Genomic DNA, 19,450 nt, shown 5'->3' with positions numbered 1-19,450 from the left:
CAATGCGCATGCGGGGCTGCGGGCAATGTGTGAGCAGGGGTGGGGAGGTGGTGGTTGTGATGATGCCTGCACCAACACACGCGTTATCTCCCCCGTCACCATCAGCCGGTGGCCCGGGTCACGCCCGGATGCCACTGCGGGTATTTGATAACAAAAATCGAGGACATTTAAAAACGGTGTTTTTTTGTTGGTGGTTGAAAAGTCGAAATTCTAAGGAATTCGCAAGCAACAAATATCACGCCATCCGTGGGGCGGTGACTGGGTCACGTGCAAGCGATTGGCGAGAGAGGAAGGGGCCAGGATGGATGGTGGTGGCGGTGCCTCCTCCTCCTCCGCTGCTGCTGCTGCCCGCTCTGACGTGGGGAGGCCCCCTCGAGCGATCCCGTGGCCGCACGGGGTATAAATACGGTGCGGTGGGGGGGGTTGTTCGACTCCCGTCGCCCTACGCAGCACACAAATCCACGAGCAGGGCGTTTTCCACGCTCACAATTGCCACCATCTTCTCCAGACGACAGCATCGCCATCGCAGCAGTGATGGATCTCGCAGAAGGTAGGAAATGTTGTCAATCATTGTGGTGGTGGTGGTGACGGTGATGATTAAGATATTCAATTTTTCTTCAGTTGTACGCTATTATTAAAATGTTATGGAAAATCATTATGTTATTAAACGCGACGTGCGTGTATTGCGGTGGTGATGATAATCGTCCCCAGTTGAGCGAAATTATACCCGCAGCATTTGGCCTTGGGTAAGGATGACGCCAATTAGGAACACCCGGGAGAGGAATGGATGCTGCCGTGTGACGCAGTGAGTTTCGGCCCCCTTCGGCCGTGGCGCAAGGGATGAATCCCCGCCCCCCTGACCAATTTCTACCCCCTTTCGTATCCCTGTGCTCGGGGGGGACCCCCTTCGGCCCCGTTGGGACCCCTGTGCATTTGCACCGACTGCGCACTTTGGGAGGAGTAGCACCTCCACCTGCCCCCCCCACATGCGCCATTCGATGAAGTCACGATTCACGGTGGCAACTCCATTGTTGATGCAGCGGCCTCTAGCGGCTGCAGTGGTCACGTAACCCGAGTGAAATGTACGCGAATCGAAATATAGATTACTACGCAGGCGATACCGTATAAATATGAATGTCGTGAGCGTAAGAAGCAATATTTAATTGATGCATCGCCACAATGCAAATATGTGATTTTAAATGCAAGTTTTCTTAAATTGAATAATGTGACTTATTAACAATTCCTGTTAAATGGCATATCCCCTTCTAAATCCTTGAGGAATTTCCATAAGCCGTTGATATTGCAGTCGAGAAAGTGCCTCGCATCTAGGGCTCATAATACCTCCTGAGTCGGGTCGATAAAATTGCTACCATTTTGTCGAAGTCTACAATGTTTGTCCAATGGATAGTCTCACCCCAGAAATGGCAATGTGGAATTTCCACCACTGGCTCCAGACTTTAAATGGGAGATAACCACCGCCCCAATGTCCATTTAAGCAATAAATCACTGACTTTTGACTGTTGTAGCTGAGATGCATCTCTGGTAAGTATTGCTCACCTGATGAGCCTGATAAGACAATGCTCTTACCCATTGCCCTTCATTGTGAATCAATGTTGATCGATGAGAGGTCCTGTGGCTTGACAGCTCTGCCCTGCAAGGAGGACGAAGGGTCCAAATGTCACCCTCAACCCAAGGGCGGCGAACATAAGCACAAGGAAGGGAAGAAGGTGAAGAGAGCACCTTGGGCTGTGGGAGGGATGCATTGCTGCTCCCAATATGCATACATGCGTAGACATGCAGTACACGTGGCGGGTTGTTGGACCAGACTTCACCACGCTGGTCATTTATGGGTTGGCGGGCATATATTGTCGGGAGCATAGAAGCACAGTACAACAATGGATGTTGCTGCACACGCCATCTGACGCCCACCACACATTTCTGGAGCCCTATAGCAACCCGCCAATGAATTGCAACAATAAATAAGCCAACAATATGTCTCCTTCCCATATCTGTCGCTCCACATACAAAAAGAATAATTCACCCAATACATGAGCCGCATGGACTTCTGGAAGTGCATAAATAAATGCAACATCATTGGTTCAATGCAACCCTTGATCGCTTTCAGCATTCTCTGTCCATCAAAGCAATAGGCTTAAGCCATTATTCCTTCTGAGATCTGATGAAAATGGGCACACCCCAGGTGATGTGGCCATGTATGCACATGCATACACACACACACTTTGTACGATTTGAGAACCCATTCAGACCAAAAGTCTCTTGTGCACGAGAGGCCCAAGAGTCGAACGGCAAGACTGTAAACATGTCAACAAACGGTTCAAACACCTAACAAGCCGGACTTAACACAAATATTAAACAACGAACAGTAAACAATGAGCAAAACATTTACAAAATACAACAGAATAAACCGTGAAGCGGTGTAAAAAATGTTAGATGTCGTAATTTATGATATAGCTGTAATGCTCACATTTAGAATCAAATGTTCCACAAAAATTTGACTGGGAAGGAAAATTCATTTATATTTCGATTTAAAGCTTTCGTGACTGCAGGGATTCATCTTCTTGGTTCTTTCGGTAAAGTCACGTAGAAGGGAAGTAATAAAATAATAAAATAATGTTTTATTTTTATTTTTATTATTTTATTACTTCCCTTCTACGTGACTTTACCGAAAGAACCAAGAAGATTCATTTATATTAATAGAGCAAAGGGCTTTTGCCCAAAGATATTTGCTTGTTCTGCAGTCCACATATTTAGAGTACGTATATTTCAATGATAATGATGGCAGTCATGTTTTTGCGTATTTATCATTAAATATTTACTTGCAAAAGCATTGTCTGACACCGTAAACTGCTTCATGTTTACAAACGCGGGGAACAATACGTGGAAAATGATCGTCGTGGGTGGGAGATTTTACATTGGGGGGGAGGGGGGAATGGTTTATTCTCCTGTGCGTGAGGTCCCCTGTTTTTTACCGTTGAGATTTGCTGTGCTTTTGTTTATTTCCCAGTGCGAAGGAGATGGTGACTCGAGCTCCTCCTCCGATGACAACCACGAGGGGAAGGTGGGCATGGGGGCGTTGTGAGGAGGAGTGTTTGTCGTCAGCTGGGCCCTGCGTGTGCAATGTGTTGCCTCTGTGTTGGAATAAAAACAACAAGCCCCATTGCTCTACCCACTGCACTGTGATTCACACGTCTGGCTTCTGGTGTTCTCCCTTGTGCACAGCACCAGTGACACGTGGGTATCTGAAACAAGCCTAGGCCTCCCCTAGGTTTACTTCGACCTTGACATTGTTTGTAAACACCTGCGCCTGGAATACAAAGGTGTGCCAGATGCGATGCTGCAGGTTATAACCCTCATTGACTCATCTATACCCGACCTTATTCTATCCAATGCTCATGGAAAGTTCGCAAAAGAACTCGCGTCATTAAATTTTTGGTATTAGAAATTCTAAAATGCAAGATTTACCCCACAAAATAATCTGTGAGTGTTCCTGAATGTGTTTTCACCCCAAGGCCTACCACCACGAGGTTGCCTACTCTGCTTTGTCCACCATTGGCAAAATTCCAGTTTTGGCCACAGGGTGGTCTTATTTAAAAAGAGTGTTCAACCATCTTGTGGATAGAACACGCCCCTCTGAAAAAAGTTCAAAGTGAAAGGTAGACAGCCCCCCACCACCCCTAGTTCAGCCACAAAATCGCCCAGCTCATCCAATCTAGAAATGCTGCCTGGAAATTGGCCGAGCATACGAACCTCGATTTAAATTGGACCAATTACAGAATTTTAAGGAACCACTGCACTAAGCTGATTCGGTATTCCAAACATTGCTACTTCCCAGACATCCTCTTAGATTCCCATTACGATCGGAAGCTATTCTGGAAAGCTATGAAGACTGTTGACGGCTAACATGTTGACTATGGAGTTCCACCGAAGCTTAAAATTGCTGGTAAATGCCTCTGACCCTAAATAAGTCGTAGATGGCCTATATTCCAATTTTGCCTCTGCAGGCTGTATCTTTTCGTAATTTTTACCAACTTGACCCCATATCTGCTATGCAGTCTCCTGGCCTTCTTCATTGACAAACCTTGCAGCAGGCATTCAAACTCATCCCTATCTCTGAGTTGAACATATTTAACCGAGTCCCCTCCCTTAACACCTCTTCTGCTGTCGCTGCCGATGAAGTCCAGCCTTTTCCCCTCTGTATTGTGGAAAACCACATTTCAGGGAGGCATAGTTCCCTAAGAATAGACAACTTGATTGTGTTCGCCCTCTCCACGAAAGATACACCTCTAATCCACTCGAAAATAAACATAATTGCTGATGGCACAGCCCTCGAGGTCTCTAGCAAATATCTGGATGATCTTTATAATTGGCTACCCCTAAGACTTGTCCTCAATACAAATTAAACAGATTAATGTTGTTTTCGAATCATCACGAGCCTGCCCCTTTTCCACTTATTGTTTCTCTAGACTCTCAGCAAATTGAACCTGTTCTTGCACACGTGGTTAGCCAACCCCCGCCTGATTTGGCGTTATATTTGTTGATTCGCGCTACATCCCTGCACACGTGGCTAACGGACTCGACCTGGCGCTTCAGTGCTGATGATGCGGATGACATGCCAGTGTCACTTCAATGGTGCAGGACTTGAATGTTGTTTCCCTCGAGATGTGTTTGCTACTCGGGGTCTGCAATGTTATGATTTATTCCCTGTAACTTTTTCTATTTTTCACCAAGGTCCTCCATCGGTCATTTTAGTAAAACGGCTTACGGCGAAATGTTTGTTGAACACTTAGGCTTTTGCGACCAATATCCATAATAGAGGTTTTTGGGTTCGATCGCGTAAATATATAAATGTGTCGTTAAAACCCTCCACCACCCGACACAGCCAACTAGTAAGGGTTGTCTCGTAAACAGAACGTGGCCAATTCGTCACTAGCACAGCACACCGGTGTGTTGGAGAGCCAAGCCACAACATTGACAATCTGAGTACGACGTTTCGCCAGTAAAACCTCCATTATGGCTAAATGTTTGTTACGCAAGTAAACAAATAATTGCGTTTCATGCTGGCCTTAATAGGCATTTGCAAACATCAATGTCCCCTGTGATACAAAAAGTCTCACGAGGGAGCCTTCATCTTGTTTTCAGATGCCGCATGCACTGCGCTCGCTCGCGTGTGTGTGTGTGTGCGCCGGTTGGGGTTATCTGGGTCCGGGGTGGTGACCGGGGCCCATTCCAAGCGAGGGTGTGCCCTACAACGTTCCCAGCGAACATCGCATGTTTAATGAGCTGAAGTTAACATCGATTTGCGGTGGTGGATGCTGCACGATACGTGTGCCCCCCCCCCCCACTGTGCGTGGTGTCTTGAGAATCTCGGTACACGGACATAGTCCTGTGGAGCAGTGATCTCATACAGCTTTACTGGCATGCAGGTAATGAAACAAAAAATTATACCGTGCATATGGCAACATCTGCGATATGGTATTTTCATGCACTAATTGTAAACCACCGTGAACTTTCTATTGGCCATGGGTGCTTGAAACAAATTTCAGTACGCATGCGCTGGTATAATAATAATTGGCTGCTCCTCCCTTGTCGTGCTTCAGCAAGCAAACCAATTACTGCACTTTAAGAAACAAAAAACAAACCAGAGGACGCATTCTATGCAGGTTAAAATAAATTGTGGGGTTTTATTGATCATTAATGTATGTTTTTCATTTTCTACGTAGTTTTTTTTTTTACCTAGGCCATCCCTCTCCTCTGGCTGTGGGTAATTGAGATTTGGCTGTGGGTAATTGAGATATGACCGTAGGTAATTGAGATTTGGCTGTGGGTAATTGAGATTTGGCTGTGGGTAATTGATATTTGGTTGTGGGTAATTGAGATTTGGCTGTGGGTAATTGAGATTTGGCTGTGGGTAATTGAGATTTGGCCGTGGGTAATTGAGATATGACCGTGCATAAGTGAACGGCCACTCCTGCACAGTGAACCCATACCGCTGTTGATAACCTATTTTGACCCCACCACAAAAAGCAAAACAGCCCCCCAATGACATGAGATGTATAAATTGGACTCGCCTTCTTTTTTCCCACCATTGAAGTGCCACGGCAAAACGAATCGCGGCGCAGCCAAGCGAAGTCCCCGCCCTTGCGGAGGTCACTAAGGGAAGCCGACTCGGTGAAACGACGCCACCGCCGCCGATGCCGCCAGCGTGGGCGGCGTCTCGCGTGTGGTGGTGGGGGGTCACCCTACCAAATCTTTAAAGGGCGGGACGATGTCCAATGTTGACCCGGGTGCCTCTGTCTCTCCCCGTGTCTGGTCGCCTTGACCCTGCAGGGTGGTCACGGCAAAGGCCACAAGCATGGACAGGGCGCTTGTGGAGACCACAAGAAGCATAAGGAGCATAAGGATCACAAGGAGCACAAAGATCACAAGGAACACAAGGATCACAAGGATCACAAGGAGCACAAGGAGCACAAGGAGCACAAGGAGCACAAGGGCAAAGGTTGCAAGGATAAGGAACAGAAGGAGAAGTGTAAGCACTAAGAGTGCCTACTGAGCGGCTCGTTGCAAATTGGCTTCGGAGTGGGCATGCCGTGAGCAGAAAGTACAGGCTGAACGATGAATGTGGCTCCTGCCAGTTCCATTTCGTCCTCGCCTTATCGTTAAGGCAAACGCCGTTGTGATTCCTGCAGGATTATTATTACGTTTGACAGATTCGAAGGCCCCCTTTATAACTGCCGGCAGTCGCGTAACTACAGGACACAAATAACTTTTTTTTATCAGTGATCGTATTATCCCGCGCTCGAATACCATCCCGAACGCTGCCAGCTTCTTTGTGCTGCCTTGCGCCTTCACTAGAGCTCTTAACCGGGTGTACAGTTGGAGCGTTTCTTTAAACCTTGTGCAGGTAACAAATGAATTAAAAACTCATGCAGCGTGAGCTCCACTTAATAAAACAAAAGCAGCTGTTAGTCTAGATGCCACTCGTAGCTGTGTTGCAGGAATTCTATAACCACTGTTCAGTTTGTAAGGTCTGTTCAAAACATGTTTGACTCTTGCTAATTTGCAATTTAGCCCAAAGCTCTACTCCCATCATGGGCATGACAGAAGCATTGCTTCTTGATATTCTGCTGTAGGCTCCTCCAAGACGTATCTGTAATGTAGACCCAAGCTGTCATTTCCCCCCCCACCTCCCCTGCATGCATGTTCCCGATGGGTCTTATGTTTGATATTGGTGATTGTAAAAGTGTCTCGCAAAAATAAAAAAGCACCTGTAGTTTCATTTTTAGCATTCTCCGTACACTTCTGTAGGATTTTAATTTTGAATTATTTTGATGGTAAAATAAAGGTCGCTTCCAACATTTTGTGAGTTCACGATTAACTGGTTTGCTTAATTTATGCACGTGGCATACCAATGGTTCATTGGACCTTCACGGTTTACTTCTGAATCGTAATGTGAACCTTGATTTGTCACGCAGTGGAAGGGATTGCAGTAGCGTGTTATTGGGCGATTGGGCGAGGTGCATGTTTGTGAGATTTGACACGAATGCATATATTTACATGCCCATGAGAGAATTAACATCAAACCCGGCAATTAACACAAATGAAGTCGATGCCAAACAAGGCACCAACAATTCGAGTTTACACACAACCTCTCTTTACAGCATCTCCACCCAGCCGCACAATTTATAAAGAAACCTTGAATTATTGTTAATCAGCCCTCGGCCACGTCTCAGTTTGTGTGGCGCTATGATGGGTGTGCAGACAGGATGGATATGTTTTTCTTGTGTGTCCTAGAGAGAGCAGGAGTGCCAATGGCCATTTTTCTAACAGGGGTGCCTCAGAGTCCTATCACATGGCCTGACACACCCAGCGACCCGCAATTTAAACTAAAACAATTTGAACTTTGTTTTATTTTACCAGGTAATGCCCATTACTGAGCTAAATAGCTCTTTTCAGAAGTGACCATGGCCATCACAAATGATAGCTCAACGAAGTGGCTTATTGCGTGTAAATTTATAACAGCCAAATACTCTGTAAACGCACGTTGACTCTAAATGTGTAGGGAAAAGCCGGGGGACCCGGACAAAAATCTACGCAACCACGTGGAGAACATGCAAACTCCAAATATACAGCAGGTGTCGGGGTCAAACCCACAACCTCCTGTATATCATACAAGGTCGTTTACATCTCGCCACCGTGGCACCCGTCAGCCGAATTGCAAACGCATCCACTTTCTCCTCGGCCATCTCACTGATTTCAGCCCCAAATATCAACGACATTCTTGAGATATGACCATGCGTCTCTCCAAATGGTTCCAACTCAAACCGGTGTGATCTTGATGCAGTCTTCTCTCCTCGTGACTGCGCAAATCAGGGTCATACCATTCTATGGGTTTTCACAATAGCATTAAAGGAGTGGTGGTGCAGTGGTTGGCACACTGAACTATGAACCTGATCACCTGAGTTTGATACCCAGCCACAGCTGAAATCGATGGCGAACGGTGTGTGAACCGGTCCTGTCGTCTCTTCCCCCGTACAACCCGCACTGACAAGTATGGTGATGTATGGTCAAATACTCCCCATGACGGCCACAACTTCAGGAATACCTTTTTTTACAGAAGTGGATTGATAAAGGAATTAATTACACACTCAATATGCGTTGCCATGGAGCATCGTGGGCAAACGCGAACATGAGAGCCGAATTCCGTTCTGTAACTCCGCATAAACATGTTCTGTCGTCCACAGCCTATTTATTGGCTTTGCAGCCAAATAATCAGAATCTGACAGGAGTCTTGAGACTAAGCTTTTCCTGACTAATCTAGCATAATAAAATAATAATCAGTTAACAAAATGCAAACTCGGGACCTCCATGATTTTTTTGACCCCCCTCCCGTTTTTATATGCCCCCCTTAAACAAGGTCACTCTCCAGCATAGCGCACACGTACTATGTGAAAGGCTGCCAGGGGCTGTGACATTCACAGCAGTGTAAAAATTTAAATACAGTGAAAGGTGGAAAAAAAACGTGGTTCATGACACTGCAAAATCTAATACCGCGGGGGATTTGCAAGTCATGTCCCCGTCCCCCCCAATAAAACAAACACGTGTCGAGTGGCCAATGTTGGTGGCGGTGAAGTATGGCAGCAGTCAGCCCTCACCCCCCGGGCTGTTGGGCAAACAGACACGGAGACACCACGCAGACACCACGGAGACACGGAGACACCACGCAGACACCACGCAGACGACACGCAGACGACACGCAGACACCACGCAGACACCACGCAGACGACACGCAGACGACACGCAGACACCACGCAGACACCACGCAGACACCACGGAGACACGCAGACACCACGCAGACACCACGGAGACACCACGCAGACACCACGCAGACACCACGGAGACACGCAGACACCACGCAGACACCACGCAGACACCACGCAGACACCACGGAGACACCACGCAGACACCACGGAGACACCACGGAGACACCACGGAGACACCACGCAGACACCACGCAGACACTATGCAGACGACACGCAGACGACACGCAGACACCACGCAGACACCACGCAGACACCACGGAGACACGCAGACACCACGCAGACACCACGGAGACACCACGCAGACACCACGCAGACACCACGCAGACACCACGGAGACACGCAGACACCACGCAGACACCACGCAGACACCACGCAGACACCACGCAGACACCACGGAGACACCACGGAGACACCACGGAGACACCACGCAGACACCACGGAGACACCACGGAGACACCACGGAGACACCACGCAGACACCACGGAGACACCACGCAGACACCACGCAGACACCACGGAGACACCACGCAGACACCACGGAAACACCACGGAGACACCACGGAGACACCACGCAGACACCACGGAGACACCACGCAGACACCACGGAGACACCACGCAGACACCACGGAGACACCACGCAGACACCACGGAGACACCACGCAGACACCACGGAGACACGGAGACACCATGCAGACACCACGGAGACACCACGGAGACGACACGCAGACACCACGGAGACACCACGGAGACACCACGCAGACACCACGGAGACACCACGGAGACACGGAGACACCACGCAGACACCACGCAGACACCACGCAGACACCACGGAGACACCACGGAGACACGGAGACACCACGCAGACACCACGCAGACACCACGCAGACACCACGGAGACACCACGCAGACACCACGCAGACACCACGCAGACACCACGGAGACACGGAGACACCACGCAGACACCACGCAGACACCACGCAGACACCACGGAGACACCACGGAGACACGGAGACACCACGCAGACACCACGCAGACACCACGCAGACACCACGGAGACACCACGGAGACACGGAGACACCACGCAGACACCACGCGGACACCACGTAGACACCACGGAGACACCACGGAGACACCACGGAGACACCACGGAGACACCACGCAGACACCACGCAGACACCACGGAGACACCACGGAGACACCACGGAGACACCACGCAGACACCACGGAGACACGGAGACACCACGCAGACACCACGCAGACACCACGCAGACACCACGGAGACACCACGCAGACACCACGGAGACACCACGGAGACACCACGGAGACACCACGCAGACACCACGCAGACACCACGCAGACACCACGGAGACACCACGCAGACACCACGCAGACACCACGGAGACACCACGCAGACACCACGCAGACACCACGGAGACACCACGCAGACACCACGCAGACACCACGGAGACACCACGCAGACACCACGCAGACACCACGGAGACACCACGCAGACACCACGCAGACACCACGGAGACACCACGCAGACGACACGCAGACGACACGCAGACACCACGGAGACACCACGGAGACACCACGGAGACACCACGGAGACACGCAGACGACACGCAGACGACACGCAGACACCACGGAGACACGGAGACACCACGCAGACACCACGCAGACACCACGGAGACACCACGCAGACACCACGCAGACACCACGGAGACACCACGGAGACACCACGCAGACACCACGCAAACACCACGCAGACACCACGCAGACACCACGGAGACACCACGCAGACACCACGCAGACACCACGGAGACACCACGTAGACACCACGGAGACACCACGGAGACACCACGCAGACACCACGCAGACACCACGCAGACACCACGCAGACGACACGCAGACACCACGGAGACACCACGGAGACACCACGGAGACACCACGGAGACACGCAGACGACACGCAGACGACACGCAGACACGCAGACACCACGCTGACACCACGGAGACACCACGGAGACACCACGGAGACACGCAGACGACACGCAGACACCACGCTGACACCACGGAGACACCACGGAGACACCACGGAGACACGCAGACGACACGCAGACACCACGGAGACACCACGGAGACACCACGGAGACACCACGGAGACAAGCAGACGACACGCAGACGACACGCAGACACCACGGAGACACCACGGAGACACCACGGAGACACCACGGAGACACGCAGACGACACGCAGACGACACGCAGACACCACGGAGACACCACGGAGACACGGAGACACCACGCAGACACCACGGAGACACCACGGAGACACCACGGAGACACGCAGACACAGAGACACGGAGACACCACGGAGACACGAAGTCACGTATTTTTCAACACGATGTGGGCGTTATTAATTCCTCCCGACGCCCGTGTCATAACGGGCGTTCCACTGTACAGTTTATATATAGATTCTTGAATAGAATTACGACTGATTTGTGGCAATTCGTTGAATCGCGTTGGGGAAGTAGGGGGAACCTCAATGATGGGAACTCATGCTGCGTACCACGCTGATCGACACGTAAACAATGTTCACGTTACTGGGTGGCCTCCATCAATCACCACGAACGCGGTGTGCAGTACTGGAGCGATGAAAGAGGAGTGACATTGGCGTGGACGACATGAAAGGTCACTAAAATAATTACGGGCCATTAAAGTGGACGCACCCCAACCTCATTAGCTCGCCTGGGAAGCTGCTGACGTTCTCGACGACGTGGCAAGTTGTGTGCATGATTTTAATAATGCATTTGAGCGTGCGGGGTTATTTACGTCTCTCTGTCAGCAGCAAATTAAGAGTTACACCCAGAACACACTTTGGCTCGTGACTGAGTTGTTCTGAGGGTATGAAGCATTGGGAGGGAGTCTCGTTCTTCCCCCCCCGTCCGTTGTCCCACTCACACTTGGCGTGTGTGAAAATATTACAAGTTATTAATGTATTTACAGCCCCTTGTCAACCCACTGCTGGGTTAAAAGGCCCCGCACGCCATTGCGGTATGTGACCACGCTTCTCCGATACTGGTCAGTGCGGATTGATGAACGGTGGTGGTGGGGTTCGGGACCAGTTTATATTTCACTCGCCACTGATATTAATCATGGCAGGGAATTCATGTCGGGTTGTCGGGTTCACAGCGCGGAGTGTTAACCCCTCAATTGTTGTGTAAACCGCCTGAGGAAGCTCAGAGGAGTTTGATCGACACGATCGCCTGTGGATGTGACGACGTCCAGTCCATGAAAACGTCTTAGCCCACCGGTGACCTTTATTGGTCAAAATCTGATCAATACTTTGGCGCTTTGAAATAATATGTCTGTAAGCGTGACAATCTAGTCAGAGGGTGGAGGGTTAATGACAAGCATTTCGGCATAAAACGACCACGTGGCCAAACCCAAAACAGATACGGATCAGAGCGCGAACCATTATACCACAATACACAACCCCCACTCCAACGTAAATCTCAAGAGGAGAATTAATGATGCCGATAAAACAGAAAGGGATGGCTGTGGATTGAGAGGCTTTGAGCATTCACACCAGAGGTCTGTTCGAAAAGCTATGCACAAAGTTGGTGATATTTAGGATTGTCGTTTTCAAGGTAACTGGCAACGTTGGGGATGCAATGGGTGGAATAAGAAAAGGGGGAACGGGAATGGGAACAGAGAAGAGATGAAAATGGGAAATAGGTAAAACATATATACACGGAACGGAGAACGGCAGCAATGGGTCAGTTAAGGCGTGGATATGTACGTATGTCTGTATGTGTGTTGAACTTCTTTCGCACTGCATCTAGCCAATCGTGCGGGACAGGGAGGGAGAGGCTACAATAATGTCATCAGCGCTGCCGCACGGATCAGCGCGCGTCTCCGTGTTTACACGGGGAGAGGGGGAGGGAGTCACAGTCGGGGAGGCCACACACAGAAGTAGTGGGATTTACGGGAGAGATGATCTGATTTAGATGTGTAGACCCTCAGAGCACTTGGCATGAGTACCGTCGTAATTTTAGGAAACGAACGGGGTATTTTGTGCACTCAATGCATTCCAATGTGTCGCGTTGGCTTTTTGCGGAGGTTATTCTTTATCATAACAGAACCACGCTGTATTATTTACTTCGGGTGGAATGATGCAATAATTCATCGGTTCTTATGTATTCTTAAGACGACGAGGCGAGCATGAAATCGCGTTGAACGTTTCCCCCTTCCCCCGATTTGTAGACATGTCGTGATGGGTTCACGTGAACTCAATAATGCGTTACAAATATTTGTTATAATGGCACGCTGCATTAATGGTTCTGTGCAAATATGACACTCAGTTATTAAGGGGGGCACTGGGGTGGGGGCCCTGCACCACCGAATGTCCGTGAGGCCCCATCCATGTTCACTTTCCTTAGGGGGCATTACATCCCTGCTATGTGAGTAGCCCCACACACACACACACCATTTACACCCCCCCCCCCTTCTGTCCGAGAGGAGTTGGGCCTGGTCAGTGTGCAGTATGCTAAATCTCTCGGGTGACTGCATTCACCTCGATGAGAGCTGAAGCCACCTCATTGCGCCGTGTGAGTCACCTTGCCGCCACGTTCAATATTGAAGTGTCTGCGGCAAATGGAGCCTCGGTCACTCGACGCTGCTGCTCGCCGCACGGCCAATCTTGTCGGAAGCATCTCGACGATTTCACCACGATGGCGTGTGCGTTTTAGCGGAGCCGCTGAGCCACGGCGATGGGCTAAACGCTCAACATTTATCTCGCAAAAAGCGCGCGAGCGTGATTCGACCAAATACGCCGTCATACCAGTGGCGGCTCCTGCAAAATCTCTCAGGGGGGGCAAATGTCTGGATGATTGATAAGGATAAGGTCCACCCATGCAAAGGATAAATGAACAGCTTAAGCATGTAAAGGCAACTTCACTTCTTTAATATTAATGAAAAATAAAGTGACTCTTACAATACATCTTGTTTGTTTCTATACTCACTATTAATACAATCCACTCATGTTTCTTTTATTAAAGATTCCACTAGGTGGCGACAAATAATTTTGTTGGATGAAACGTGCTTACGTATGATGGCGTAAGCACGTTAGTGCGAGCCCTCCCGGAAGCCATAGAGAATGCATTGCAGCGCCCCCCGTTCGAAAAAAAACATCTTTAAATGTAAGTCTATGGGACCACTCGGGGCGATTCTCAGCCGAAGGGAAATCGCCCAAAAAGAGGCGGTACTCCACAGAACGTAGCATGACGCTGATTGGACTATATCCAGAGGCACAGTGACGGCTAGCGTGACTCTGTGGTTGAATGATATTGGTGGTGCGTCGCCCAATCGCCCTAATGAAGAAACTGCCCCTGCAATAAACCCTCACCAAAGTGAACCGAAGACTGCGCGAATGCTCAGCAGCCCAGCCACAGGGCTACTCCGGCTACCGCTGATACTGTCCGTATATCAGGCGCTTTGTCTTGTAGGAGTGAATGTATGAATATCAACGTTAAAACCTCAGGCAACAAAAAAAACTTGCCATCATGCAGTACAAAAAACAACACGCGGACCAAATCACCATGACTTTGCCTGATCTCGCCACATTTCCGAAGCTGTGCAGGGTTGAGCCTGGTTTGTCGTGGGATGGGTTACAACCAGGCCTTGCCAGGTGTTGTAGGTGTGGGGATGCCTGGTGGCCAGGTGATGGCAGTGCTGAGTGTCGCCCCCTTGTATACTGGTGAGGGTTCTACCAATGCAGCGGCACCCTGATGAGAATCGACATTAAAGCCTCAGACTTTCCTGGGCAAATAATTGGTATTATTCGTCTCTTAAGATTCGCATGCTTCATGGTGGGCACTTAAAATCATTATTTAAAAAAACACACGTTGTATAAGGTCTGAGTCATGATCACACGGTCACATGTAGCCTCATCACATGAGCCTTATGGACACAATGTACAATTGTGTTGACATAATGCTTGGGGCCACCCCTGCACGCTGTGATGTGTCTTGAGAACACTTGACAAGACAATCCCATGACTTGCGCGCGGTGTAGCTATTGAGTGTGCAGGCCGTGTAAATGCACCAGTGCCTGCGAGACGGAGGGAGAACCCCAGGCGCAAGACGACGAAGAGAGAGGGAGGGGGGGGGAAGGTGTGAGTGAGCGCTGGACGCGGAGTCCCATTTCATTCCGCCAGAGCCCCATGCCAACGAGGGCCCCATTCCCTACCATCAGGGCCCATACCAATTGCGCTACGCCACTGTCAGCGGTATTGTTCGTGTGTCAGGGTCGCCATTCACAAATAACAACACGCAGTGAAGGTTAGTGGGCAACTTTGGCTCTGCCAGAGAGCCACTGTTCACATTGGACGGTTGGCTGGGTAGCCTCGCAGTTAGCACACACCCACTGAGTTTGTTCACATAGAGATGACTTTTCAATTTCCACAGCGAGTCAGACATTGCTTCTGGGGAATTGCCAAGGCACATTGTACTGTTAAGATAATGCTTAAGACCCTGTGACACTCTTTGAAGACAGCGTTGAAGCAATGTGCTAACAATGTGCCACGCCTGCCCTCATACCTGAGGAAATGACAGCGGCAGTGGTCGAGGTTGAACTGACATCACTCCGGTTACCAATGTCTGCGGTTGTGCCTACTTTTACTGGATTCCTTTTCCCGTGCATTTTACATAAGAAAGCGAAACAATTTTTTAAACTAAACTATTTTCTATTTTACTAGGTGAGGCCCAATAAGCTATATAGGTCGTTTTCAGAAGCGACCTGGTCAATAAAGTAGCTTATCACGTGGAAATGTATAGCAGCCAAATACTCTAAACGCGTGTTTCTAAATGTGGAGGGAAAACCTGGAGGACCCGGAAAAAAAATCCACGAGACCACGAGGAGAACATATAAACCCGAATATAACACAGGATCTGGATCGAACTCACGACCTCCTGCATACCAGGCGAGGTAGTTAACACCTCGCCACCGTGGCACCCATTTTAACATGCATGTACCTCATCAGCAGGCAACGATACTCTCCAATGCCTCTCCGGCAGGTGTTCGTCTGTTCGTAAAGTAATGCCCCAACTGTGCTGACACATTCGGGCTCGCGCTCGGTAGACAATGCGCCCATTCGCGTGTGTGTGCTCGGTGAACACAATGCAAACGGGTCACGGGGAAAGCGCCGCGCTCCGCAAAATGGGAATTCATCGACTCCAAAAAGGGCTTTGCTTCATCCGTCTAAATGACCGCATCACAGACCAGGACAGAAGTGGAAAACATTGGGCAAGGATTTGCGAAGTGCTCATCGGTGCACACGTGTTCATGCAATCGCACAAAGAGCTCCCAGGTGGAATCAGAAGAAGAGGGAATTCGCGCAGATATCTTGTACAGCCTCGAGGGTTGATTGCATTCCGCGTGGCTTGTGGTATTGATTTAATATGAACATGTTTCCAATGTCAAGCGAATTTGTTTCTCTTTCATACTTCTACTTGTGGAATTAAATTGAAAATACAGCCGCTTCATTGTAACTGGAACATGACCCATACGCTGGGTGCATAAGATAGCAGTTTTGCCGTTACCTGATCTTGTGCAGAATAACACGGGGCGTAACATAATAAGAGTGAAGCTACTCTCGTTCGCAGCGCTGTGTGGGGAGTGGGCAGTTATTGGCTGACGCTTTTACCCGTGCCGACCGGCGAAAACACGTCCATTATATCCACGTGGGTACGTGCAGATAAACAGTTGGATAAGAGAAGTGACACATCCGGGTCACCCATTATCATCATTTATCAACCACGGTCAATCCACTGCCGTCTCCACCTCTCACAATTCTACGATGGAAGTATCCATCCAGCACCTGCATATAAACCGATTTCATCGTTCCATCTCCTCAGGAAAAAAAACCGTTACGGATTATAGGACGGTTCGCAATTCCAGGACACCACTTGCGTGTGAATGTTTTACTGTGCATGTCAATCCACTGCTGCATGAGGGCCTCGCATGCCACAGAGGTCATGGGGGTTAATTGACCGTACTTTACCACGCTGACTCTTATTCATGGCTAAATGGGAATAATATACTTTCGGCTTACCCATATTTATCTGAAAAGAATGTGTTTAAAGCAGCACTGCATTTTTTATATTTACAACCACAAGTACTGTCTTGATATCCTGGTTAATATCTCCATTACTGAGACGTAGCACCAACGTTGGGCAAACGTCAACGCCAGTGCCGGATTATCCTAGTGTAGTGACTGACTTGGAGACGTAACTTCTTGGAAGTGATTCTTTCATTAAACACAGAGCACACTTTGTACAATTTATACAATACACACCCTACACTGTTACACACTCTCTGTCACTTGCTTATACGCAACTCTACACTTGTTGCTAGCCTACACACAACGCTAGCCGTCTGACACTGACGGCGCTGAACTAACACAGCCAACGACGTCTAGCAGCGCAATTATCAAGTGGAAACGACAGCGACGATGGCACGAGACGACAGCGATGATGGTGACGATCTTCAGCAACAACGACGAGGATGACGACCAGGATCCCACTCCAAACGACAGCCCCGAGCTCCTGCTGGGGGTTTCCTTTTATCCTGTTAGCGTGGCCTCGCTCTGCCCCGGCCACGTCCCCCTTCTGGAACCTACTAGTGGGCTCTCGACGTCTCCCTACCGTAACCTTTACCCGAGATTCCTCTCGGGTATATCACGTGGCCTGCTGTCAGTCAGGGCTGCTACAAGCTGCAGATCCCCTTCCCTGCCAGCAGCCAGTGCTATGCTAATTAGGACCAATTCTATGTCACTACACTAGTAACAAAACTAGCATATGCTACGGGCCCCGCACTTTCAATATAGTATTATACTGCCTTCAACTTTTATGAACGGCTGGGTGTTTAAGGTTAGCGATTTGTCGTATTATCTGGCTGTATAGCAAATGAAAAAATACAATTACTTTACTATGCAAGTTAAATATTTACGTGTTTTAATATTTACGTGTTTTTTTTTCAATTTAGGGCCCCTTCATAACATATGCTACAGGCCCCGCACTAGCTTAATCCGGCACTGGTCAACGCTGCATGTTTACTGGATAGCAATATATCGATTCACCCCGATTACGAAAGCCCACAGTACATGCATCCATTGTCGTGTAAAATAGTCACATTTTCTTGATGCATATATTGGTCAAGAATAATGACAGAGCGGGTGAGAGCCAAGGACTGGAACGCACCCGATAGGACGAACGTCTGCAGAGGAGACGGAGTGATGAATTCAGTTCTTGTGTAGATGCTGGTGCTTTGGGGAGGCCTTCATCCACCAGTGGATTGACCATGGCTGCTGAAAATGATTATATGGAGTGTAATGGGATTCACCTGATCCCAATAGCCACTAGAGGTGCTGCCATTCAAAGCAGTATTCAAGGCAATTTATTTTGTAATCAAAGCGCCAGCACAAATCATGGCAATTCCTCGAATCTGAAGGAAGTTGAATCGCCACAGGCTCCGCTTAGAAACTCTACTTGATCATCTAGCCCGGCAGTGGTGAACTATGCACACCTGTAATGAACTCTGTGGTCGCGAAACCTCCTTCCCGTGGGCGGTAGAGCAAAACAATGAAATTCTCCCGGGTTCGCCAGGAGAAGGCGGTAGAGCAGATGTGGACCCCGCCTGTTTGGTCTCTATGGGATGCAATGTTACCCCCTCGCACGCGTGCATTCGGTATCCCCCCTCATGTAAACACTCATTAATTGGCGGATAATCCTATAACATATACAGGACCGCAGAGCTTGGGCGGGGTGCGGGGGGATTTGGCACAGGTTAACTGTCTGCCTGGCTGCTGCTGCCTTCCTGCTCGCAAGCGGTTTCTCCTCCTCGCGCCTCTAAGTTCAAGAGCGACCAATAATGCTGTTACAAGTTGAAATCCCTGTTTTCTTGATGCCATGATTTGAAAAAAAGGACTCTGCAAAAGTCTTGATGAGTGCTGCCACCTAGAGGCATTGTGTACGATAGGACAAATTGTTCTTTACTTCATGGGACCTCCTTTGCTAGTGTAGTAACGCTTATGACTCGTTCACACCGGAG

The 19,450-nt window shown here is 49.3% G+C and overlaps 1 protein-coding gene across 1 annotated transcript; it reads left to right on the top strand.

The window, feature by feature from the left end:
- Positions 1 to 273: 273 nt before the first annotated feature.
- Positions 274 to 7,376, top strand: LOC144719156 (uncharacterized). The gene is made up of 4 exons (XM_078595028.1): positions 274 to 550; positions 1,645 to 1,727; positions 3,026 to 3,079; positions 6,349 to 7,376. The coding sequence occupies exons 1-4, from the start codon at positions 535 to 537 to the stop codon at positions 6,556 to 6,558; spliced, it is 363 nt and encodes a 120-aa protein (XP_078451154.1). The 5' UTR covers positions 274 to 534; the 3' UTR covers positions 6,559 to 7,376.
- Positions 7,377 to 19,450: the final 12,074 nt, after the last annotated feature.

Source organism: Lampetra planeri, chromosome 5 (genome assembly GCF_965212315.1).
Source record: "Lampetra planeri chromosome 5, kcLamPlan1.2.h2, whole genome shotgun sequence".
Lineage (NCBI taxonomy): Eukaryota > Metazoa > Chordata > Hyperoartia > Petromyzontiformes > Petromyzontidae > Lampetra > Lampetra planeri.
The sequence above is the reverse complement of the archived record's forward strand: the minus strand, read 5'-3'. Positions and strand labels throughout refer to the sequence as shown.